The 26,029-nt window shown below is 49.9% G+C and overlaps 1 protein-coding gene across 1 annotated transcript; it reads left to right on the forward strand.

Annotated features, from left to right (window-relative positions):
• Nucleotides 1-418: 418 nt before the first annotated feature.
• On the forward strand, nt 419-12,300 carry Ackr3 (atypical chemokine receptor 3). The gene is made up of 2 exons (XM_006988655.4): nt 419-572; nt 10,421-12,300. Exon 2 carries the CDS (start codon nt 10,462-10,464, stop codon nt 11,548-11,550), a length of 1,089 nt encoding a protein of 362 aa, XP_006988717.1. The 5' UTR covers nt 419-572; nt 10,421-10,461; the 3' UTR covers nt 11,551-12,300.
• Nucleotides 12,301-26,029: the final 13,729 nt, after the last annotated feature.

A 26,029-nucleotide genomic window follows, 5' to 3' on the forward strand; every position in this document is an offset into this window, starting at 1 on the left:
CGATGAATTGTTCCCTTTCCAAAGTGTGACTTCTGTTTTGGAGGAATCGACAAAGAGCGCGCAAGCTCGACAAATCAACCCCGAAGTTCAGAAGTTCAGAGTAATTTGTCTTGGGAACAAAGCCTTCCCTGAAGCTACAGCCTTTCAAAGGAACTCCCGGTGCTCATTAGATTATTGAAGATATACCTGAGACTAGCTCAATATTTGATCATTTTGCGAAGCACTAGGATCTCTTTTGGTTTTTCTTCTGCTGACACTTTCCCCCCATGGGGTCTAGACTTGGCAAAGGAAGGGAGGCTGCGGGCTCCCAAGCGTGTGTTTGTGCAGAACAACCCAGAGAGGGTTACAGGAGGGCGTGTGCGCGCGTATAAGCGCGCTTGCCTGAGCTGTGGGAGGGAGGAGGGCAGAGATACGAGGGCTGCAAAACTGCCACCTAGAGGCGCCTTCCTGCAGTGTCTATAAAAGGCAAGCCCGGAGCCTGAGCCATCTCAGTTGCTACAAACCGCTCGGCACTGAAGGAGCCTGCAGCGCTCACAGCCAGGAAGGCAAACCACAGCCCAGGCAGCCCCGAGGTAAGAAAGCCGTGCTTCCGAGACATCAGCGACAGCAAGGGGCAGGGCGCCTGTTCTTAGAGGTGTTTTCAGAGAACTCTTGGATCCCTGAGCTGGGGGCTTTTGAGCCTGTAGGTCCGGTTTTGAAAACTCGGGGTGACTGCAGGCTGCATTCCTGCATTGCAAACTACTGATTGGGGGGATCCGAGTTCAGTCACTCGTGGAGGGAAATCTCCGGGTGTATTTGTCTGCTACTGGACTCTGATTTGTCACTGTGAGTACTTAAGTTCCAGGAGTCAGAGGAACTTTGGAGAGAATGAGGAATGTCCCATTCAGCTTGCCCAAAGCTGGCTTAGGGGTGAGCTTGGTACCACTGTTTACCTGCTCTGCTTCGGATTATCAGATTGGAAGTAGGTAGATCTGGTTGTAAAAACATAAACATACTTTCAGAAAAGCATATACTGTGTTCAGAGGTGTCCTCCAGTAGACTAGACAACCTGGCTAAATGTTTCTGAGTTTAGGATGGGTTTAAACTTCGTGCTTTTGATGGGGCTGGGGGTGGGAATTCTCAGCTCCTGAATTCTGGAAGTTGTAAATGTCAATGTTAGATACAGCTCATCTTATCTCTTCATGGCTTCCCTGCTAATCTAATTTTGAGAAAATATTGCCCAGCTTCAATTGGGGAAAAAAGAAGCTCACACACACACACACACACACACACACACACACACACACACACACACAGAGTCTAGTATTGTATAATTCTCCAAGGAAACTGTGAGTATTGGGGAGTTTTGTTAGGGTGCATAAAGGTTCACAGGCGGCCGGCAGTGAGGACTGTAGAGGGAGGTCAGGGGTGGGTGGTCAGCCAAGACTCCTGGCTGCTAGCTGCTAGGAGAATGAGGCACTGTGAAAGGCAGACAGGCTGTCTCTTTCTCTCTTTCTCTCCGTGTCTCTCTCCATTCATTTGCTCACAACCAGATTAATTAATTTCTCCGAAGTGGAGTGGGAGCGAGCATCTTTTAAAGGTGTCTGGGGTTAGTGGCATCCCTGAGACTTCAGCGTGCGCTGTGCCAGTGTGGAAACTTTCTGGTTTTCTTTGAAGGAGCAGATGCTGGCTTTGTGTGTATTTAGTTCGGAGAATGTGGAGCTCAGATGGGCAGGACCAGAAAGGAGACCCGGGGCTCTGGTTTGTGCGTGGCTTGCTGCAGATTTTGAGTGGAGAAAGCCCCGGTCTGAATAGGAGCTTGCCCCAGATGGAGCGAAAACTGTTCCTATCAGGAGTTGGACTCAAGCTCGAGCTTGGAAACATTTTGCTCTAATTTCCCCCAGTCTGAGCAGTAAACAGAATGTTGTTGTGTGGCTGAGCTCAGGCGCTGCCTCCAGGAGGCAGCAGGGGCAGGAGGGAGCTGCCTGCCAGGAGAGGTGGGAAGCAGGGGAAGCTGCCTGCCTGCCTGCATGCATGGTGCCTGTTGCGCTGGCCAGTTCGTTTTTACAGGAAGATGCATGGTGCAGCCATATAGATATTTTTTAAGGTTCCAGAAAGTTACACGGCAGCATGCCTGTGCTTAACCGAGCCGGGACTTCGGAGGTTAGCTTATCCAGTATTAATAGCGAGTCCTTAGGGAGCTAAGAAGGTATTATGATTTCTAATCAGGCCCAGAGCGGGCCAAGGATAGGCTTTCTAGATGGAAAAAAAAAAAAAAAAACACCACCACGAAACACCCTGGTTAACCAGAACAGTGGCTTTTTGTGTGAGGATTTGAGGCAAAGAGCTCTTATTTTCAAATCCACATAGGGAAGTTGGTTGAAGTTACTCAGCGCTGAGGCTGAAGGGATACTTCTTTATAAACTGTAAGAGTCACCGAGGGAGGAAAAGGCCCCAGAGATTTCAGAACTTTTCCCTTTCTCACAGGTTTTGTAGCAAACAGAATGGAATTTGGGCCTGAGGGCATTCCTACTTGTAAACTAAGCCACCCAGGGATTCGTAAGGACTGGATGGTATTAAAATGCTTCTTGTTCCTTGTTAGGTGGATGCATGCCTGTAATTCCAGCACTCTAGAGGCTGAGGCAGGAGGATTGTAGCGAGTTCGAGGCCAGCTTGGGTTACATAGCATACATACCATGCCTCAAAATAAATAAATAAACAAACAAAAAGTCTTGTAATTGAAATCTGTGTGTTTAGATAAAATTGATAATCACGTGTAGTGATGAGTGTTTTCAGAGTCCCCAGGCACTGGGACACCTATCCTCTGTTACAATGAAAGCAAACAGCCTGAAGAAACAGATGGGACCAGGTGGCAGGCAAGGGCATTTTCTGCAGGGAATGGTTGATGCCTTTCTGGCCAAGAATCTACTCACTTAGAAATGTTTAAGAAGGGGACAGCTAGACTGGCCTCCCCCAAACTCTACTTTTTTCTTTTCTTTTCTTTTCTTTTCTTTTCTTTTCTTTTCTTTTCTTTTCTTTTCTTTTCTTTTCTTTTCTTTTCTTTTCTTTTCTTTTCTTTTCTTTCCTTTCCTTTCCTTTCCTTTCCTTTCCTTTCCTTTCCTTTCCTTTCCTTTTTCCTCTCCTCTCCTCTCCTCTCCTCTCCTCTCCTCTCCTCTCCTCTCCTTTTCTTTCTTCCTTCCCTTCCCTTTCCTTCCTTCCTTTTCTCCCTTCCTCCCTTCTTTCTTTTCTCCCTCCCTCCCTCCTTCCCTCCCTCCCTCCCTCCCTCCCTCCCTCCCCCCCCCTCTTTCTTAACACATCCCAGGGACTGTGGAATTTTATGGCGACAATTTTGCAGAGAACAAGTAGGTTGGAAGCAGACAGTGTTTTGTTCTCTAGCCCACAGCTGGGAGAGATGGAGGCTATCTCAGGTGCCCTTGAACTGCTACTGCTGGAGCCCTGGGCAGCATGGGAAGCTGCGTTTGAGGGCTGTGTCCGCTGGGTCTTCTCATTTTCCTGTTGCCTCAGAGTGTGGTATATAGGAAGAGCCTCAGCTTTCGTAAGGCGGTCTTGGGAACCCCGGACCTCCCATTGTCTTGCCCAGGTCCTAAGCTGGTGGGAATGCAGGTCCTGGCTGTATCCTGCCAGCTGGCAGCCTTTGTGTGGTACGGGACGGCTAGATCTCTCCACGGCAGGCAAGCTCTGCTCCCTTGGGCTGCTGAACACAATGGCTCTGATCCGGTTTCTGGATGGGACATTCATTATGTCTGTGAGTGTTCACGGTGCAGAAGGCTGTCTCATGTATTGCTGGAAAGTTCAGCCAAGCACCCTGGGGATAGGTGGCCTGTATCAGAATCAGGGTGTGGATTTTTCTCTCTGTATTTATTTATTTATGTTTTGAGTTCTCAAATAATTCAAAGCAATTCCTTACTTATATGAAGTAAGGTCACCCAGGGCCACAGTGAATGTGTGGTCAAGACAGCATTGTTTCCCATTGGCTCGGTGCTGGGGGATAGACAGAGTCCCCCCCTTTCTGCACTCAAGTATTTGGCCATGGAGAGCTGCCTGGGTGGATGTCACCCGGGTTGGTTATGGGTTTCAAGTAGACTTAAGCTGGGATTTGATTCATCAGCAACACTGCAGCCATCACCTCCTAGGTGGGTAGTGCCTCACGGTTCTACAGAGGTGGCCAGACTCTCCTGCTTCAGCAGCACGCTCCGTGTAGACTCTCCCAGCCAAGTGGAAACACTGTGCCTGCAGCACAGGACCCAAATGGGAGATGCTGAGCCCGGATCCTGCTACTGGAGTGTGGACAAGCTGCAGCGTGTACATACTTCTGTTTGCATCCCTCCGTCACGTCACCTGCCCTGTCCTGTTTCCAGAGGTGTAGATAGTGAAGGCAGCTGGACAAATGTCACCTCCCGGTTTGAGTCCACACTGAATTTTCCAGGAAGTTCCATGTGGGACACAGGCCACAAGTTGCAGAAAACCTGTAAAGGAAGTGGAGGTAGTGGTCTGACAGGCCCAGAGGGCTTCTTGTTTCCTAGCAGGGTCTGGGTCCTCAGGGCTGGAACCACGTTATCTTATCTGACTTCTGTGGGTCAGTAAGCCTTTTTTTCCCCAAGGGATTTTGGGTCAGGCCTTCTCGACTGTGTGGCACCTCTGTCTTTAAATCCTCTCTGTCCCAAAGCCATGGCCTTTCTCCAAACCTGTGCTAGCATAGACAGGCTAAGGCTAAACCTCCTTACCCATAGGTCAAGGCTCACCTCTGACCTCTGCTCTCCTCCATGGAGACAATGACTCACCTTTCAGCAACACCTCTGTCACGTCCTGACTGGCCTCCGTTCTCCTGAAGGTTCCCGATCTTTACTACTGAAGGATGTGCCCATGCCTGGGAGGGTGACAAGCCTTTGTACCTCCCAGACGGTCTTGTTTGGATGGTGGGTACATGGGGGGTTTGACATCTTGACCTGCCCCAGAGCAGTACCTCTGAGAAGAGAGCATCTGAATCATCTGGAAAAGGACTGCAGCTGAGTCTGTGGATGCCAGTGTTGCCCAGGCTGCTGGCATCCCTGGACCATGACCGCTATGCCAGGTCACTTTGCTTCATGAGTTAAACAAAGGTAAATGTGGCATGGTGGGGAAGAGATGTATAGGGCAGTGGTGTGAACAGCTTTGCAGTACACAGTGGAATACACAGCTCTTGGACGGGAGGGGTGGGACAGGACCAGGCTGAGAAGGGTCTTCTGCTCTCCATTGGGATGTGGCGAACATGTTGAGGCAATTTGGTGAACCTTAGCCAGACACCTGAACACACTTGGCACTCTCCCGAAGGATCTTTCTGGGGATAAGGACATATGGATTGCAGCCCAAACCACCACCCCATGGAGACTCTAAATTTGGATGCTTCTAATTCTGGTGCTGTCCCGGCATGCTAGAGAGCTTAGGCGAGCCATTTGAAAACAGCTGGATACCGCAGGCTGCTTGCAGCAGCTGGGTGTGATCCAGGACATTTTATGGAGAGTAGTGAACCTTAGAAGTGAGAGGCATATCTCTGAGAAAGTCTTCCACTTCACAAAGAGGACTCTTGGGCCACTGGGACTGGGAGGCATGGCTGAACCACTTGATGGGCTGTGGACTCATGGGAGAGCTGGACAGATGTGGGTCTTGTCTGAGGCTGTGCATCCATGGGAGAGCTGGGCAGATGTGGGTGATGTCTGCGCATAGATAATGGGCAAAGTCACTGACAGGCAAGACTGAATGAACTGAGAGTCAGTCTTGGGAAGGGTGAGCCCACTCGGACACTCTTGCTTTAGTGAATCTCTGATCCACAAAAGCAGTGCAGGGGCCTTTAATGGTCAGTGGCTCATTCCTCCCTCTGCTAAAATTTAGATCATTTCGATGTGAGCTTTCCAATAATTTGGGCGTTTTTTCTGGAGTCAAAAATGACAAGGCTGCCTCTGCCTTTGCCTCCTGTTTACTTTCCCCGCCCAAAGTCTTAGCCTCATCGCAGATCTTTGTCTGTGTCTTTATATGCATGTATTTGCATATAAAACTCCTAATTTTGCCTTTTCTCTGATATCAATGGGATTGTGTGGCAGGCTGCTGTGCATCTGCCTCTTGCATTTTGCCTAACAGCAGGCCATTTACTGCCCTTGTTCTTAAACGTAGCTCCCCCCACCCCTGCCACCCCCATTCCCCCCACCCCGCCTCCCTTTACAGCTGTGCCATATCCCACACAGTAGATGCACCACGCTTTATTGAACTGGTCTGCTATTGTTGAACATCTGTGCAGCCAGCAGTTTTTGCTGATAAACAAATGTCGCTTTAGTAGATACCTTGGATGTGTATTTGAGGACAGGTGGGTATCTCAAGAAGAGGTTCATGAATCTGTAAAATCATAGAATAAAATCATCATTCGGAGGCTCTTCTCCCTCTCCCTATGCGTTCTTTACCCAGATGTGGTGCACTGGAAGCATCTGAAGTGGGGCTCATCCCCGCCTTCCCAGCGGTGGACTTTGAGTGAACAAGAACGAGACTGTGTGCAGGGGCACATGACAAATCACTCTTCACCTCTGACCTAAAGACAGCAGGGAAGGAACCAGGGTTGATTCCGGCGGTGGGGTGACTGGGCAGGATGGGCAAAGTTCTTTCTGGTCTCCTTGGTCGTCAGCATGAACAGACCTGTCATGATGGCCAAGAGACATTAATTCTGGACACAAACTGCTGCTCATCCAGATTAGTGTGGAATGTAGTCCGTTCCTCCTGAACTGCCCGGGAATCTCATGTCTGCTGGAGGGAGTCCAGGTCTCCATGCGGGGCTCCCTGGGAGGTCAACAGAGTCTCATTTTCTCTTACTGGCCTTCACTTTCAGATTTCTCTGAGAGCTTTGTCCAGGACTGGTGGAGTCCAAGGACTGTGGGTGGATGTCATTCAGTTGACTGTGTCCTGACTCCGCTTCTGTCAAAAAGGCTGAAGGCCATTTGCTGAGGATTAAGGAAGAAATGGAGGAGAGCTCTCCGTTTGCTTCAGGGGTGGGCAGACATTACCAGTGTTAGGAGAGCACACACCCGATGTCCTGTACAGCGGCTGTGGCTTCCAGACCACAGCCAGGTAACATGCAGCCTTTGTTGTCCCTGAGACGATGGATCGTCCTTGTTATCATCTCTTTTCTAGAATCAGTCTTACTTGTTTCTAGAACCCGATGCACAAATGACATCCAAACGACGAAGGCCAGGCTGTTGGTGACTCTGATCTCTCTTCCTTAGTCACCCGTTTGAAGCAGAGAGGGTCAGGTTGCTCCTTCGGCCTGGTCTCCAGGAGCCTTCTGTAGCAGGGAGGAGACATCCAGTCAGGGGCCTGGGGAGGGTGGGTGCTCAGTGTGGGGCTCTCTAGCTTCACCTGGCTGGGGTGGGGGTTGCCCACTGTAGGTGACTGGTAGTCACCGTGCCCGGAGGAGTCACCAGCTTCCGCTCTGCCCTTCAGAATGGGACCATGGCAGCTTCACCCCTGCTTGAGACTCTTCCATGGTGCCAGGGAGCCTCAGAAGTAGGGACAGCCCGGGAGGAGTGGTTAGGGCTCTACCCCTGCCCCAGAAATGCTGCTGTGGCTCTGGAACCCAATGGTCATGAAACCAAGGTTCTTTTCCCCAATGGTAAAAGCCAGAAACCAAGAGGCTCGGGGTAGGGGTGGATCCTCAACCCCCTGCTACCATCCACTGCTGTTCTAGAATTCGAACAAAGCCAAGATTAGCAAATCCAGAGAGTGGATTCTGCAGGGACAGTGGAAGAATGCAGAAGGCAGACACCCTCTCCTGTCCCCTGCGCTGCACGGGGCCCTTGTGGACCACTGCCAGCACTACGCATGCCTGGGCACTGAAGGCGAGGGAAGTGGGAGCCAGGCGCTGCCTCCTGATGCGGACAGAGGAGGAGGACAGGTTCAGGATCCAAGGTCAAGTCATCTAGGCTTGAGGCCAGTTCTTTCTTTTGGGTTCCAGCCTCCATGACTGTGTTTACTGAAGCCACAGGCTGCACCAGTAAGTAGGTCAAGGAAGGAAGGGCCCACACCATTGTCAACCAAACTGGGCCCCTTTTGCCATCCCTCCTTTTGTACGCTTGCGGGCCTGGTTTTTTTTTTTTTTTTTTAATTCTATCTCTGATGCTCTGTAGAGACTTTCAGAAGACTGAAAAGGCTCTGTCTAGACTCAGTCTCTTGTAATCCAGGCTGGCCTCCAACTTCTTATGCAGCTGAGGGTGACCTTGAACTTTTGATCTTTTTGCTTCCACCCCCTGAGTGCTGGGGTTTGAGGTGTGTGCCACCATGTGTTTTATTTTAATGAAACAGAGTAAAAAGAAAATAGATCTTTGCCCTGGAGTCATGAAGGACACAATTCTTGTTCGTTCCTTCCAAGTCAGGAGCTCAGAGTGGAGAGTCAGCAGGCTGTGTGTGTGTGTGTGTGTGTGTGTGTGTGTGTGTGTGTGTGTGTGTAGCTGTTCTAAGCAACCTGGGGCTGGCACTTGCAGGTCACGGAGGACCCACCCTTTGGAAGGGACTGCAGCCCAGACAGCTGCTCTTCTTCTGTACTTCTCAGAACTGTGCTGTAGGACAGAACCAGCATCTTCTATGCTGCGTGGGCTCTGGGTCCACATCAGGACATCTCTGAGGACCATTGCCCTCTCCATCCATGGGAGACGCTCTGAATGGGGAGGAGGTGAAGCTCCCTATTCAGAAGGCGAGATCTTCCATCAGCAGCTGAGGACACAGAGTCTGTCCAGGTTGCCAGAGAAGAAGCCCCCTCAGAGCCTTACAGGCATTCTCCTTTAGTTGGGGTTCAGGAGGGGATCACCTGCTGTGGGTTGAGGGTGTGGGTGGTCCTAAGTGGCATCAGAAGTCGTTTCTTTTAAAGATTGCATCCCCATTGTCTCGAAGGAGAAAGCCCTCTGACTTGCCATCGCCTGCCAGCTCTTGACTTCCCTTCTGTCAGGGATTTAATACTTCTAAGAGCACATCGCCAGCATCCTCGTTAGTGAGGTCAGGCTTTGCTAAAGGGGGTAATTGGCCACTTCCAGCTGGCGAGTCCTGTGCGCTCTCCTCCTGGCCATGTGCTGGAGGTGAAGGTTTGTGATGCTCCTGCTGCTTCTCAGCTTCTGTGTTGTGCCCTTCCGCCCTGGGACAGCAGACACAGGCAGGTTAAATCTTAGTTTAGATGTGATTGAGAAGCCATCGTGCGAACCCAGGTATGTCCAATCCTGGATTTGGTGGTTTTTCATACCTTGGTGTCAGCCCCCTGGGCACTGACCCACTGACTGCTGCCCCATGGGAGTTCTCATGCGTAACCTGGAGTCCATCGCCAGTGAACCTGAACGACAAGCTTGGCTCTGTTTCAGTTATCATCCCGTGACTGGTGCCATCGTGTGACTGGATGCCTCTCCATTCTGGTCATGCAGTGTAGTTTGGCTGCGATGACATGGTCAATTGTCCCAGAACCATAAACAGATGGGCACTAGAAGACAGCTCCCGGCAGTCCCTATAGGGTCTGTGGAGAAATCACCCCAGGCACAGTGCTACCCTGGGGTCAGATTCTCACTAGGTGTGACATGATGACAGCTAAGCATGTTGGCTTCAGGTCAGGCAGTTCAGCAGGGACATCAGTCAACAGGTTCGTTCAGAGGTACAGCAGGTGGCGGATGGCTATATGCTTCGAGTCTGGGCACACAGTGCTCTAAAGTCAATTGAGCAAGTAAGAAACGGAAACTCAGGCAAAGGCTGAGAGCTTGAGGCAGCTGGCTGGTTGCCCTTGGCTGAAAACTCCCAGCAAACCCAGAGTCCGCAAGTTTGGGGTACAATCAGATGGCAGGGCATTCCACACATGCTGGCTGTGTTTCCTGTGGCCTTCGTGACTGTCAGTTGAGGGCAGGTGAGGACCCAGGGAGGCTCCAGGTTAGCACATGGATATTGCAAAAAGCCTGAAAACAGAGTCCCATTTTAAATGCAGATTGGAAGAGGATTTAAAGTGCTTTCATTAAGACACCAAAGCAACACACTGGTAATGTTCATGCCAGGAGCAAATCAACCCTGCCACTCTTGGGGATGTCAGTAAAATGGTTCTGTGGACTCCTGCTGAGCACCGGCAGGCCAACGGCATTACTGTGTCCAGGGCTCTACCGTCTGACACTTCTTTGGCCCTTGTCTCATGTTGATTTCACACCCAGGACTCAGCCAAGCTGATGCCTCGATAACACAGTCCTGGAAAGACACAGAACACAAGCACAACCTCTTGTCAGCGTCATGTAGCTGTAGCTGGTGTAGGACTTTGTTTCCCCCAGTCTACGATGCTTGTTTTCTCGCCTCCTTTCTTTGTGAAGACTTCATAAAGCAAGATGAATGTTTTAGCTTTGACCTGAGGTTTTCCCAGTGAAGTGATCTTGTCTCTCTGTCTGTCCAGTTTCCTTTGCTGTAGGTCATTTGGCGGCTGTCCTCCAGACCATGGATGTGCATCTGTTTGACTATGCAGAGCCTGGGAACTACTCTGACATCAACTGGCCATGCAACAGCAGTGACTGCATTGTGGTGGACACTGTGCAGTGTCCCACCATGCCCAACAAGAGTGTGCTGTTGTACACACTCTCCTTCATCTACATTTTCATCTTCGTCATTGGCATGATTGCCAACTCCGTGGTGGTCTGGGTGAACATCCAGGCCAAGACCACAGGCTATGACACACACTGCTACATCTTGAACCTGGCCATTGCAGACCTGTGGGTCGTCATCACCATCCCTGTCTGGGTGGTCAGTCTCGTGCAGCATAACCAGTGGCCCATGGGTGAGCTCACATGCAAGGTCACCCATCTCATCTTCTCCATCAACCTTTTTGGGAGCATCTTCTTCCTGGCATGCATGAGCGTGGACCGCTATCTCTCCATCACCTACTTTACCAGCACCTCTGGCTATAAGAAAAAGATGGCACGCCGAGTTGTCTGCATCTTGGTGTGGCTGCTGGCCTTCTTTGTGTCCCTGCCTGATACCTACTACCTGAAGACGGTTACATCTGCTTCTAACAACGAGACCTACTGCCGGTCCTTCTACCCGGAGCACAGCATCAAGGAGTGGCTGATAGGCATGGAGCTGGTCTCCGTCATCTTGGGTTTTGCTGTTCCCTTCACCATCATTGCTATCTTCTACTTCCTGCTCGCCAGAGCCATGTCAGCATCAGGTGACCAGGAGAAGCACAGCAGCCGGAAGATCATCTTCTCCTACGTGGTGGTCTTCCTGGTGTGTTGGTTGCCATACCACGCTGTGGTTCTTCTGGACATCTTCTCCATCTTGCACTACATCCCGTTCACCTGCCAGCTGGAGAACGTGCTCTTCACGGCGCTGCATGTCACACAGTGCCTGTCCCTGGTGCATTGCTGTGTCAACCCAGTGCTCTACAGCTTCATCAACCGCAACTACCGGTATGAGCTGATGAAGGCCTTCATTTTCAAGTACTCAGCCAAGACGGGCCTCACCAAGCTCATCGATGCGTCCAGAGTGTCAGAGACGGAGTACTCTGCCCTGGAACAGAACACCAAGTGATCACTCTGCGGAGGTGTGGGGACATATGCGTGTTGCAAGCCGGGCGCTGGGCCCTGTGGTTTCTAGAAGAAAGCAAAATAGCTTGAGGCCCCGTGGCTTAAGTGGTATGAAGAGAAGGCGTGTGACCACGCTTCCTGTCTCTTAAAATCCAGCCGAGATGGCTGTCACCTGGACGCTCATCCTGACAGCTTGCCCCAGGCAGGGCTGTGCTTTGCAGCCAGAGCTGTGTATTAAAGCCAGCCTCAGGACAGGCTCATGGACACCTGTACAATAGAATCTTCTGTGTTTCCTCAAGTTTTTACTTGGTGACTTTTGTATTTAAGTTTTAAGACTTTATTTTCTCACTATGGATGTACCTTATAAATGTATTTGAAAGTTAAATATATTTTAAATATTGTATGGGAGGTGTAACGCTGTTGTATTCAGACCATGTAGGCCTCAGATTAGCTGGACTTGAGTTTTGACTAAGGATGACATTAATTGTTAGCTGATTTGAAATTATATATATAAATATATATATAAAAATTTATGCCAGTCTTGGCTGAAATGTTTTATTTACAATGGTTTTATATCTGTGTGGTGTTTTGTGCCGGCACAGGATATGGAACAAAAACTGCCCAGCAATGCAGTTTGTGACATGAACCATTTTGTAGAGTAATGTTTCTGGCTGCAAACCCGTGAACAAAGGGAACACAGCGTTCTCTTTATTTGTAAGTTATTTTTTTAAATAAAGATTTTTGTTTCCTAAAACTGCATCTGGGTTTCTGTTTTGAAAGTGTGCTTGGGCTTTGGACGGCATGGATGCTACTAGTGAATGGATGTGTGTGGCAGACCCATGCAAGAACAATGTTCAGTGAGAGAGAACCGCCATAAAGCCCAACTGTGGGGCTCCCGTGGATGGACTGGTATAACGGCAACATCTGGGCAGGGTGAGCAGTATTGCTTTGCTCCTGAAGGACCGTTTTCAGGCAGTGATGAGTTCGGGGAGCGGGGGAGGATGAGGAAGGCAAAGGTTGGTACAGCTCAATGGCTGTTGGGTAAAACTTGCTGTAAAAGATGTGCAGCCTTCTGTCCCCTGCCCAGGAACTCAAGTCCTCATCTCAATGCCTGCCGTCTTCTGCAGCCACGAGCCAATTAGACCTCCCTGCTGAGCGCATGGGGTTCAGCGCGGCTTTCCTGTTCTTCCCACTAAGTGTGACTGAGAGCTATGTGTGCTGTGTGACTTGCCAATCACAGACACCTTATATCCCAGCACTCTGGAGGCAGAGGCAGGGGGGTCTCTGTGAGGTCAAGGCCAGGGTCAAGCTAATCTATGTAGTGAGCTCCAGGCTAGCCAGGGCTATGTGGTAAGTCTCTGTCCCAAAATAAATAAATAAATAGATAGATAGATAAATAAATACACAAATACATAAATAGCCAAGGCTATGTGGTAAGTCTCTGTCTCTAAATAAATACATGCATACATACATACTGCCTCAAAATAAATGAATAAATAAATAGATAAATAAATAATTAAAATAAAGGCTTTAGACCCCCACCCCCTGCAGTGAGTGCCTAGCCTGTGCATTAATTTACACTATGATGAGTTTGAAAGTGTTCTTTTGAAATGGGTCTCCCGCCCTCACCCATTCTCCATGGAGCCAAGGGAACACCAGAGGTGTCAACAGGCAAGTAAGTGTTCCAGGCAGAAGCTCAGAGACACCCTTACCCGCTCTGGCTCAGGATGATCTGCATGGGGGCTGGGAACCCAGTCACGGATAGATCAAAGTCAAAAGTGCTGATCTGTGGAGCCTTGGCTGCCCTTCTGCAGGAAAGCCCCTATGTACTCGGGCTTTCCCTCATTCACAGTCAGTGGCCTTGGAGGTCCCCAGGGACACATGGACCATGTCAGCTGCAGGGCATCTATAGCCTGTGAAAATTTGACACTAGGGCTGCACAACTTGTATTAGTACCTGCTGGATGCACACCTACATTCTTTGGTGCTTGAACAGTTGGCCTCGATCCAAAGAACATTCTGCTTGGACAGCGATAATACAGACAATGAGATAATAGACAGAAATAATACAGACAATGAGATAATAGACAGAAATAATACAGACAATGAGATAAGAGTCCAACAATAGCCAAAATCACTGACAAGAGAGAATAAGGAAGATGGCCGTGTAAAGTCAGGGAAAATTACAGCCCATTGTGGGTCCCTGACAATAAACAGGGACCTCAGGGGTGCTCTGAGGTTTCAAGTGGCCATAGGGTAGCCATCTAGCTGTCTCCTCCTGCTCTGAGATGAGGGGAGGACACAGGAAAAGGTTTGCCAGCCTGTGCCTTTGCACCAAGGGGGTTTCCTCTGTCACCCCACAAGGCTGTCAAGTCTGTCAAGTCTGCTGTCCCAGGGTGAGGTGCCACCTCCATCTCAGGGATGGCTCAGTGACAGAGCTCTCTCTGTAGTTCTACAAATGCCCTTTTTTTTTTGTCCCCCTGGGGCTTCAAGACCTGGTGATGGATCTGTGCCATTTAGACTCCACGTCAGGCCTTGGGTTTCTGCAGCACCATTCCTGAGGCACTATGGAGAATGAAGAATCAAGGGGTGTAGAATGTGCTCAAGGGAATTGGCCATTCCTTAACATAGACAGAATAGTCTCCTCACTCTACATATGTGAGCACTGGAGAGACAGAAGGAAGATGGTGTGAGTGGGTGGATATGCTGCAGAACTTGGCAGAAAAGGGGAAGCCAAGAGACCTTGATTTCCCTTAAATCTAGACACCAGAGGCCAACGAATTCTGTCACTTGGTGTGTTGGCTAGTTTAATGTCAACTTGGCACAAGCTAGCTAGGGGTCATTTTGGAAGAAGAAACTTCATTTGAGAAAATGTCCCCATTAGATTGGCTTGTGGTCCAGCCTGGGGTGCATTTTTTTTGATTCATGATTAGTATGGGAGAGCCCAGTTCACTGTGGGTGGTGCCATCCCTGGGCTGGTCTCCTGGGTGCTGTAGAAAGCAGACTGAGCAAGCCATGGAGAGCAAGCCTGTGAACAGCACTCCTCCATGGCTCTACTTTAGTTCCTGCCTCCAGGTTCCTGCCTTGAGGTCTTGTCCTGACTTCCCTCAGCAATGGACTGTTGCCTGGAATTGTACGTTGAAATAAACCCTTTCCTCACAGCAATAAGAACCCTGACCATGACACTTAGAATCCACTCTTTCGGCTACCTTTGTGAAGGATAGATCTTTCAAAATGCCAGCCTCCAGCCTCCCAAAGTATGACAGCCAGTTGATGCCTTCACAGCCGCTGGCACTTGTACGTTAGGAGGGTGTAGTGGGCGTGTCCCAGCTATCAGGGAAAAAAAAAGCAGCTTTTGCTTCCTCAGACTCCTTCCTGGAGCCACACCTCTCTGCACCTCCATCCTTCCACTGGCAGGGCAGATGTTCCAGGGATGGCGGCAGCGCTTCTTACTGCGCCTTCTATTCTGTAGACCTACTCCACCTGGTTTGATGCATAAACTGCTTACTCTGAATGTGGCTTGGGTTTTCTGGAAATGAAGACTGATGGCTGTCAAAGCCTTGGCACCAAGGAACAGAAACCTAACCACTGCTCAATGCCCTTTAGTCCTCTGAGGAGCCTCATACCATGTGTGTATGGTATCCCTGAAATCAAGACCACAGGGCCCTTGAAGGTGTTGCAGGAAGATACCACACCAAAGCTGAGCAGAAACTTTGCCTGAAGATCCAGGTGTAAGGGAGTGGAAGATTTTTGTCAGCGTAAAGCTGATGTTTTGAAGTATTTGGCCCACCTGAACCCATCACCTCTTGAAGGACTAAGATCCACAAAGAAGCAATACAGAACTCAGAAATGATACCCTGCTCCCCCATCAGGTACCTGGGGGCCTCCTTGTGGCTCTCTCTCTATGGACAGTCCCAACCCATCTCATCCTATTCCACCCTGTGAAAGTCTATAGATCTTCATATTTCTCCTGAGCTCTGAGGCACTGTGTTTGGCTTAGATGGGTGTCTCTGGGACCTGCCATTGACAAAGTGACTTCCAGGGAGAAGCCCAGAAGTTAGAATTCCCACATCCTGGTAAATCCACCAGACTCCTACAGCTGCTTTCAGGAGAGGCTTCTAGAAGCCTTGGGTGCAATCACCTTAAACTTCGTGCCTCTCCGACAGTTGTGAACACACTTGTCAGGGGTGGGTCTCCCCTAGAGTGCTGGGATGGGTGTGGTATCTTCCTGCAATACCTTCAAGGGCCCTGTGGTCTTGATTCCAGGGATACCATACACACATGGTATGAGACAAGTTTGAACAAGTTCTGGTGGGGAATTGACTTTCCCTGCACCATTTGGCTTTGCAGTGTTTTACTGTGTTGGAGGTAGCTGGGGAGACCTGGCCGTGGGTTAACCCTCCTAGGAACCTTTCCTTCCCTTACTCCGATTCTCACACCCTCATACACTCGCATACATATGCCCACAGACTGGACATGCCTGGACTTGCTACTGCTCCTGTAACCAGCACACATGCAGACATGGTTTCTATGTCATGTTTGGGGTGAGTTGTGTGGGCATTCTGGATATGATTTGAGGTTCATCTCCTAAGAGGCACTGTTACCTACCAGGGTGGGGGCACCCCTGGGAGTAGACAAAGAACTGTCTCTGCTCACCACATTGGGAGCTGAGAAAGGCTTTAACTTAGCTCAGCCCAGTTGCTCTTCTGTGGCATTGGCTGTGATATGCCTTGTTCCAAAGGGTTAATGTGATGACCAAATCACAAGGTCCTTGCGAAGGGCTTGTTACAAATACTCAGAAGACAGCAGCTGATACACCCTCACTCTCTGGACCATCTCCATGTTTTTCTCATAACAATAAGGCATTCTAGAGAAACAGGGAGAGGTGAGGGAACATTTGCCTTTGGGATTCATGCCTTAGCAATGTTTCCCTGCTGAAGCAACTGTCCTATGACACACGTGGCAATACAGAGACATATTTTCTGGGGGGTGCTGGTGGGTGATGGGGAAATTAGCCTCTGGTGGGTAGAGGGTAAGGCCACCGCTGAACATCCCATGGCACACAGTCCTGCCCAATAACAATGAAGCATCATGGTACAGACAGCAATAGAGTGGTGATGAGGAGGCCCTGGGCCTGGTGATGAGGAACCCTATCTAGCCACTAGGACTTGAGACTTCAGGATGTCAATCATTTCCTTAGCAGGGTCTCTGACAATCCCAGGGCTGGGAACAGCATCCAAAGGGGACCAAGCAGAGTCACGAATTGTCTTCTGACCTTCTCTCACACATAAACAAACAAACAAACAAATAAGTAAATACACAGCCCGCAGTGGGCGTTCCATAAAGCCTGTCCAACTAGTGATTGAATGAGCGAATGTATGGACGGATGAATGAATTAACAGGAGCAAGTGCAGAATAAATCGTCAGCAAAGGCATTGCTCGGACCAGCAGGATAATATCAGGCCTTGGTGATGGATACCATGGCTTCACGCAGGTTTGGTGAGATGCATGTATTTCTTCTTTGAGCTTCATACTACTGCTTTCCTTCCTGAGAGGATTGTTGATGAGCCTGAAACACAGTACACCTGTGAGTCAATGCAGTTGAATGAGTAGAGAGCAAAACACATCTGGAAATCTGCATGGGGCCTAATGTTCTTGGAAAATTGCCAAGATCCCACCCCTAACCCATGTACATCATCTTTCTGTCACTGAAGACCGGGATGCTCTATGATTCTGTCACCAACATGGAAATGTGCGGCCCCTAGGTATAAGCCATGCTTTTGAGCTTACCTGATGTCTGCTCCAAGTGTCTGGTCACCTGGCTGTCTGTAAGATGCCATCCACACAGCCCTGGGTCTGGTCCCACACTGTCATTACCTCCATTTCTGAGGGCCCTGCTTCTCAGTCTCTGAGATTCACGGGCCCAGGGCAGGATCCTGAATGAAAATGGTCATGGTTGTCTGTATGATATGTGCAAAGTGAGGTACAGTTTTGGAACTTTGCCTCCTCCCTTCATGTCTGTGGGCTTTCATATGCTGATGCTCTCAGACACTTCATGTAGGCTTCTGAACGGCTGCCACTCAGGGCAGTTCTCCCTATAGGCCGAGGGGTATGGAGCGGGGACTTCACAGGCATTTGTTACAACCTAATGTCCAGAAGCAGAGAAACAGGCGCATCTGCATTTCCATAGTTATTTCCGGAACAAAATTGATTAAAACCATTTCCTAGGTAGGTCAGCGTCTTCCCTTGAACAATTTTCACAAGAAAAGACAGAGAGAAAGTCGTCGGGGCGATGGCATTAAATCTGCTTGGGTGACTCAGAATGTATGTTGGCACGGCAACGCGCCATGTGGCGGGCAGCAGACGTGTCTTGTTGGTGGCGGTGGCGTGTCTGAAGAGGCCTGGCTTCAGCAAGCCATGCACAATTTGCTTCCTTTTAGCCTTTCATATGAAAGCGTTTGAAGCTATCTTTTCATTCCTTTCCACGGGGCTGTAATCAATAGGAAGAACGCATTAAAAGTTCCCCTACTGTCGCGTTTCTCAGGGTCCTTGTTGAAAGCGCGGACTGCGCTCTGCGCTGTGCCGTAATGAGAATTTGAATTTCGTGCGGCGCATGAAGTGTAAATGAAAAATCGCCAGTCGCCCAGCTGTGCGGCCCGAGCAATGCCTTTGCTGACGATTTATTCTGCACTTGCTCCTGTTAATTCATTCATCCGTCCATACATTCGCTCATTCAATCACTAGTTGGACAGGCTTTATGGAACGCCCACTGCGGGCTGCACAATGTGCTTGTCTTTAAAGTACAGAGATGGCCGGGCCACTGCGCTTCCTTTAGAGATGCTCCCAGCCTGCAGTGGTGATGGGCAAAGAGACTTAAGAGAGTGCATCAAAGCCAGGGGTATCCTGGAGTCTTAGCTGAGAGGAAGGTGTGGTCCCTTAGATCAGAGGAACAGGGAAGGCTTACAGAGCAGGGACCCTGCTGATGGCTAGAACTGCAGGGCAGGCCCAGGGACAAAGCTGGAACCTTAAGCCTCAGCTGCCAGGATGCCATCACTTTTGAACTGTTCTGGGGGGGAAAAGTGAAGGGGTTTGTTTGAGCAAAGCTAATGAATACTGAGACTGTCAATCCTTGTGTGGTGGCTTATCTTTACATGGGATTCGTAGGTCACAATGTCCCCACTCTTGGAACAGAAAATGAAGCCCAGGACAAGGAAGTGAAGCGAGAACTTAGAGAAGCCTGGGGCTTTCCAGGTGGGTGATTGCAGCCTCCGCAAGGTTTGCCTGAACATCCTAGGACTTGATCCTCATAGCTCCTTTCGAAGTAGGGACACGCCCAAAGTTCACGACTCCACCGGAATCTGAACTCGGCTTGTCCAGAGTGGCATCTTTTGGCTTGATTTTTGCCTAGAGATTTGAGGCAGCTATGGTTTTTTTTCATTCAACAGAGCCCCTCTGGTGAGGTCAGTGTGCGTGCGGTGTGTGTTGTACCGTGAGTCTGTTTTTGTTTGAGCTGGCTGGCGCATGGGCTGCAGTGTTCACGATGCTGTCCTTAAATACTGGGGAAGCAGAGAAAGGCGTCAGAAAGTGGCTCCTTGTCAACTCCTCAGGGTGATGACAGGGTTAATGCCAGCCTCAGAGGGAATAGTGTGGCCCCTCAGTGGTATGCGTGCATGTGAGCGCGAGGGTGTGTATTCGTGTGTGATGTCATATGTATGCTGTGTGTATGTTCTGTGTGGGTGTGAGTATGCATGGAGCCAGTGCTGTATCACGTATAAGTGATATGTGGGCTGTTGTGTATATATGTATATGTGGATTGTGTGTATATGAAAGCTGTGGGCATATACGGGCTGTATGGTGTGTTGTATATGTATAGTCTCTACACTGTGTATGTAGTGTCTGTTGTGTGGCCTAAGCTGTATGATGGCATGTACTGTGTGTCTTGTGTCTTGTGTGCATGGTGTGATGATGTCGTGTAACTCTCGTGTTCCTCTTTGCCCAGACGTCCCGACTCTGAGAGCCAGCGAAGGCCTGGATGGTGCTGGGTTTGTGTTCCTTCAGGCTCCTGCTCTGTCAGGAAGGCTCACACTGTCTAACCTGCTGCCTCCTGGCAGGGGTCAGTGTGATGCCAGCGCCTGCTGCAGCTGAGTTCTGTCCCTCCCTTCTCTGCTCGCCCTTTCCTTCTGCACATGGTCATAGGTCGGGTGGATAGAAAGATCACTTCCCTAGAAACACATGGCTAAGCTGCACGCTTCACTGGCCACAGGAAACAGGCTGACTCTGACGCTAGCCACGTGACAGTGGGGGCCCCCGTCCTGCTGGCAGGAAGGGTCCTTCTCATTCCACCGCCCACCAACTGGCATGTGCAATTACTTCAGATGAGCTCACCAAGGACTCACCAGAGATGAGGACCTGCGTGATCTCTACCTACCATGAGTCAGAGCAGTGGTTCTCAACCGGGCAGGCTCTTGCCCCCAGGGGACACTTGGCAAAGGTCTGGAGACAGCTTGGGTGTCATAATTGGGTGTTACTGCTAATATCCAGCACCCAGAGGCCAGGGATATGTCTAGACATCCTCTAGTGCCAAGGATGGAGCTTGAGGTAGTGGATTATCCAGGCCCAAATGTCCATAGCACTGAGGCAGAGAAACCCTGGCTCAGAGATGTGCACTTGTTTTCTGAGGTGGCTCGCTGTAGCCCTGAGGAGGTCACCTGGTCCTTGGGCTTCTTGCTATCGTTTGCTGTTGAGGGAGCGTCCAGCTGAGGTCTACCCATTGCCCATCTTTCCCGTGGCCCTCACACACATTCCTACGCTCTTCTGCTGTGCCGTGGGTGGAGGGAGTGACTTCTTTTTGTCACTCTGTTGTTGGCTTCCATCACTGCACTTCATAGCCTTTTGTCGCTGCCGGTGAGGTCCCCTCCCTCTCTGCTGGGGTCAATGTCTCTGGCCGGGTCACCTCCACTCTTTCTCATCTCTTTAGCTCCTGTTCTCACAGCAGTGGCCGTCTATAGCTCATCTTGGCTACCTAGCCTTGACTCCTTCCCTAGCTGAGGTCTGCCAACCTCGGAGGTGACTCTCTCTCCCCTGAAGTTGAGCTCCGGGCTTCTGTCTTGTTGCCATGGCTTTCCCAGACCCCTGATACCTTCAGCACAAGGTCCCTGCATCACATTCTCTCTCCTTAGTGACTAGGGAGGAGCAAGGACCTTGAGCCAGCCAGCCCCTTCCCTGGACCTCACACACACCCTCCTCCAGACAGGAGGGCAATCAGGGGGGCAATTTTCATCCCGTCTGCTTCTCCCTTTCTCCGGCGTCTAACTCTTCTCCTCTTCCTTTATGACCAGTCCCAGTACTTGACAACAAGCATAGGCCAAACGCTACACTATCCCCTGCATTCTCCAAGAGTAGTCTCAGGCCCCCAAATACTTCCTCTCTAGCCTTCAAGGCTGGCGGCCTGCCTGGTGATGCCTAAGGGCTATGGTACTAGCAGGAGGCCAGGCTGCTCAGGCTTACTCAAGTGCCCGAGGAGGAAACATGTCGGGCAGTCCAATGAGGGAGGGCCAGTGAGTCAGTGATGTGGAATTCCTGGTCAGGCCTCCAGTGCTGGGTGAGTAATTAGGTGTGGTTGCTGGTGGCCTGCCTCTAGACCGACTTAATCAATTCATCACCTCTGCTTTCCTCCGGCTAGGCTTACTGTGTGGACCCGGACATTTATCTTCCTGGTGAGAGTCTATGTGGGGAGAGATAAATCATGTCTGAGATCCGCTAAGTCATCGCCTGCCTTTGTGGCCAAACCTGAAAGCCAGGCCCTCATTTCCCCAACATCAGATTGTGAGATACCATAGAGACAAACTAGCGGTGAGCGACTTCATTAAGTCTGGCCAGCAAGAGTGTTGGGATGGTTCTCGAGGTGAGGCATTTCCGCTGAGGTCGGCTCTAAGCAGCCCTCCTTGGAAAAGCATGCTTTTCCAAGTCAGATATGTTTGAGAAATGCTGCATTGCATCGTGGGAAAATCCTAGTGTATCCCAGACTCTGAGAAGGCCTGAAGGATCTTTCCAAACAACGGTGCTGATTCTACACTCATGGATCCCAGTGAGGAGACTTCAGCACATCAGAGGTTTCTGGGACTGTTCCTATGGCAGTGTTTGAGGAGATCCAGGGTGGGCCCCGCGGTTCACATTCTCTCCAACTTCTCCAGTGACTGAGTACCGGTCACTCGGTTAAGGGGCAAAGGGACATTGTTCCGTTGGTAAAGTGCTTGCTGATGCCCAGCACCTGCTTTAACACCATCAAAGGAAATGAGGAAGAGGAGGAAGAGAGGAAGAAGAGACAAAGGCGGCAGCAGCCAGCTGTGGTGGCATGTGTCTGTAATTCCAGTACTGGGGAGGAGGCAGCCAGAGAAGTCATATTATGAGTTCCAGGGTTGGTGAGGGAGCCTGTCTTTAAAAAAAAAAAAAGTGAAAAAGGATCGAAGAAGACACCTAAGTACCTGACATTGATTTCTGGTTTATGCATACATGTATACACACACACACACACACACACACACACACACACACACACACACCCCCCACACACACACACGTACACACATGCACACACATGTGTATACATACAATACATGTACACACAACACGTATACACACACAGACACACACAGACACACACACACACACACACACACACACACACACACACACACACACACACACGGAGACTTGGGTACTACAAAGCCCACACGGAGCTTTTCCTTCTTTCTCCTTGAAACATGAGTTTCCCAAAGGCAAACAGAAGTCAGAGGTGGGGTGGAGTCATCTTAGATCCACTCATGGTGAGCATCTTGGGAAGCAGCCTCGGAAGAGAGATCTTTCAGATCTTTCAGGGAAGGAGGCTGTGGGAAAACAAGCCTCACGGATATTTTGAGTGCAAAGGCAAATGTTTGCTCCTTAGGGGTCTTACCTTCACCGTTCTGTAAGTAGAGCATCCTTGGGGTACATGGGGAGGAAATGGTTTCCTCCAGGAATGTTTATTTATCCCTGGTTTGGGCTGAAGCCAGGTACATGCTTTTAGTGCCTTTCCACACATCCAGAGAAAGGCATTCAACCTAACATGGAAAAGTCGAGCCATCAGAGACATCCCAGGTGTGTGGGGACCCATTTCAAACATTTGAGGAGGAGCCCCAGGTCATAGATTGGTACTGATCCACCAGGTGCCTTGTTAGTAACGGGACGTAATTAGGCCTGTTAACCAAGCCCCACTGAGGGGGAACAGAGCACGCAGCAGGAGGACGTAGCTGCTTTGGATGCAGCTGCCACTAGCCTCATGGAGTAAAGCCCCAGTGTAGTGGCCCGTGGAGAGCTGGGATGTCCAACCTTTCCGAACATTGTCATGAGTGGCCATTGTCATCAGTACCCAGTGTCCTGTGGGCATATCGACAGGCCACGCTGGCCTTGTGCCAAGTACTTACTGCTGAATTGTTGCATGGATTGATGCACAGATGAGCAAAGCCAGAACGTCTAGTGGTCAGCCCGCTCCATGCGTTCTATGAGTTCATTTGATTGTCTTTAGAGAGAACTTTGTGTTAAATACCACAAAAGCAGAAACAGGGCTGATTTAAGTAAACTGATGAAACAATTGTCTCGTGGCCAATGGATACACCGAGAAATCACCGCCAGTGTTGTCTTATCCAGACACATCCTTGCCACATAGTTTCCTGTATAGAGTCATAGAGCGTGTGTGAGTGTGTGGTGTGTGTGGTGAGTGTGTGTGTGTGTGTGTGTGTGTGTGTGATGTGTGGTGTGTGTGTGTGTGTGTGTGTGTGGTGTGTATGTGTGTGGTGTGTGGTGTGTGTGGTGTGTGTGTGTGTGTGTGTGATGTGTGGTGTGTGTGTGTGTTGTTGTTGTTGTTTTTTTCTGTGTGGAAGTAAGAGAAGCATTGCTCTGCAAATTGACTTCTAAGATGGAATTGGACGCACCGGGAAACAGCTCCTATGCTCTTGGTGGACCAAACTGGAGCTCTGGGCACTTTTGGCTCCTACTGTGGGGTCTGGCAGCCTTAGTAACATCAAGCAAATAGCCCGTGAACTCAGTTGATTGCAAGCCCCCAATTTAAACCCAAGGCCATCTGGTTCTGAAGCCGCTGGCCTAGGCTGCCTCCAGCGGGACAAGCGGTCAAGGCAGGAAACCAGTGTCCCTTGGTGACAGTCCCGCTGCCCAGAGCAACAGGCTGTGGTCAGAAGCCACAGCAACCTTACAGAGGCGTGTTCTTTCTTCCCTCTTCCAGGCTGTGAGTTTGGGTCTCAGTCCTCGAGCAGACAGATAGACCTGATGAAACTGAATATTTGTTTTGCAGAGTTCTTTAAAGCGAGAAGTCATTCAAAGGTCACATAAGATTGCAAGCCAGGGATGTTATCTGAAAATAGGGCCTTGGCTGCTCTGGTCATCCTACAGGGAAGAGGAAGAAATGGCTTTGAGGCAGAGCAAACCCACAGACTTTGGGGGATCAGAGTCCATCCCTTCACCCGGCTTTTCTTTCTGATGATTCAGTTTGGTCTAATGAATCTCATAAGATTTCCTTGAGTTTTTCAAGCTGACAATGTGTTGTCCTTCTTGATAGGAAATAAAAATAGGGATCACTTTATGGCTAAAAACCTCATTCTTTGAAAACCAGGTCCAGTTAAAAATGGACAACTCAAAGGGCATGACTTTTTGGCCCTCAGTGCTACAATGTCTGAGGTTGTCTGTTGCTTCAGTGGAGGTGAGAAGAGGCCAAACAGTGCAGGCAGGGAGGCCCAGCTGCTGCTCCATGGAGGCCAAGCCTGGCCCCTGGCCCCCATCCCACCTCCTCCCCACCCCGCTTCAGATCTGAACATGTCTCTCCACGTTAAAGATGTCCATTTCTGTGCTGACCTGCTCTTTGGCCAGCGACTCCTTTTGGTTACTTGATCTAGAAAATATTTTAAAATGTGAAGACTTGGCAAAGGGGTTCCTTTCCATGCCTCTCCTTGGTCCACCTCACAATCACACTCCCGAGAAGGACTCCTTAGGATGTGCCGTCCGCCCCTCTGTAACTGAGGTCCAGCACAGAGCCTGGTGGTCCTAACAGGCTCATTAAGCTAACGAGCAAGTGAGTGAGCGCAGAAAATGACTGCTCTTTTTGGCAGTGCGTCCCTCTGTTAGAGCACAGGCAGATGGAGCAGACCCATTTGGCTTTTAATTCAGTTCCAAAACTTGTCCAAGTCCGAGAAGATGAGGTTGTAAGGGTCCGTCCCAGTTTCAGGCTCTGACTGAAGTGACCTTCACTCCACTATAGGAACTGTCTCTCTGAGTGTCCCCGGCCTCATGGTGGGCCAGAGGCCACCAATGGAGAGGTCTCTGCTGGATCCTGCCAGCTCAGTGGGCCCAGACTTCCATCCCGGACTTCTCTGGGTTGCACTTCCAAGTTCACAGCCTGGTGCTGGAAATGAGTGCTGCCGGCCTCAGAGGGCTGTGGCTGCTTTCCCAGCACATGCTGTGGCACCTCTGTAACTTGGAAGTCAGATTCATCAAGATCAAAGATTCTCGCTCCACTCAAATGACTTTCAGCTTCTCGGAGGTGTGATTCTCTCTACAGTATAAACTTGGTTCCAGTATTTGATTACAAGAATGCAAGAGAAAGTATCTAGACTGTTCCATGGTGGCCCTGTTCTATGAACCCCAGCTCCTCAGCCCTTCCCTAGCTCCCAGCTCTTGCCTTTCTTCATTACTCTGTCCTGACACAAGGACAATAGAGATGACTGAGGAAGTCTTTGGTTTGTATGCACGCCAGTGCCCCACGCCTGCACCACTTTACCCATGGAATGATGGTTTTGAACGCATCTGTTTCATCACTAGCAAGCTCTGCAGACCCAACATGATACGACCCATTGCTGTATGATCTTCTGGGTCATCTTAAATCATTCTTTCCGTATGGTCTTCTCATTCATATCATTTTCACCTGATGGAATTATTTTATCTTTATTTTGTGTATGAGTGTGTCTTGCTTGCTTGTGTGTCTGTGTGGATTGCCTGTGCATGGTTCCAATGGAAGCTAGAAGAGGGTGTCAGTGCCTCCAGAACTAGAGCTGTGGACAGTTGGAAATCATTATGTGGATCCTGGGAATAGAACCTGGGTCCTCTGCAAGAGCAGCCAATGCTCTTAACCACTGAGCCATCTCTCCAGGCCCCACCTAATGGATTTTTTAAAATTCTGGCATTTCAAAGGTGGTATTTTATTCTATTTTAATAACCCCATGGGTTGAGTGTCTAAAACCTCAGCCTGCAGTAATACGTATACCATTAGCGGTTTCGAAACATGAACAACAGCAGAGAAAATAAATAAGTTGCTGGACTCCACCTACAGTGACTCAACTCCAGGGACCCTATATCTCTGCCAGGGCGGAGAACAAGGATTGGCAACATTTCCTGAGGCCAGTCCACTCAGCTTTGTTAGAACAGCCCACGGCAAAGAGA

Source organism: Peromyscus maniculatus, chromosome 13 (genome assembly GCF_049852395.1).
Source record: "Peromyscus maniculatus bairdii isolate BWxNUB_F1_BW_parent chromosome 13, HU_Pman_BW_mat_3.1, whole genome shotgun sequence".
NCBI lineage: Eukaryota > Metazoa > Chordata > Mammalia > Rodentia > Cricetidae > Peromyscus > Peromyscus maniculatus.

Bases quoted from the DNA above. Each gene is read 5' to 3' on its own strand.
- Ackr3 (XM_006988655.4), top strand. From the start codon at position 10,462: ATGGATGTGCATCTGTTTGACTATGCAGAGCCTGGGAACTACTCTGAC.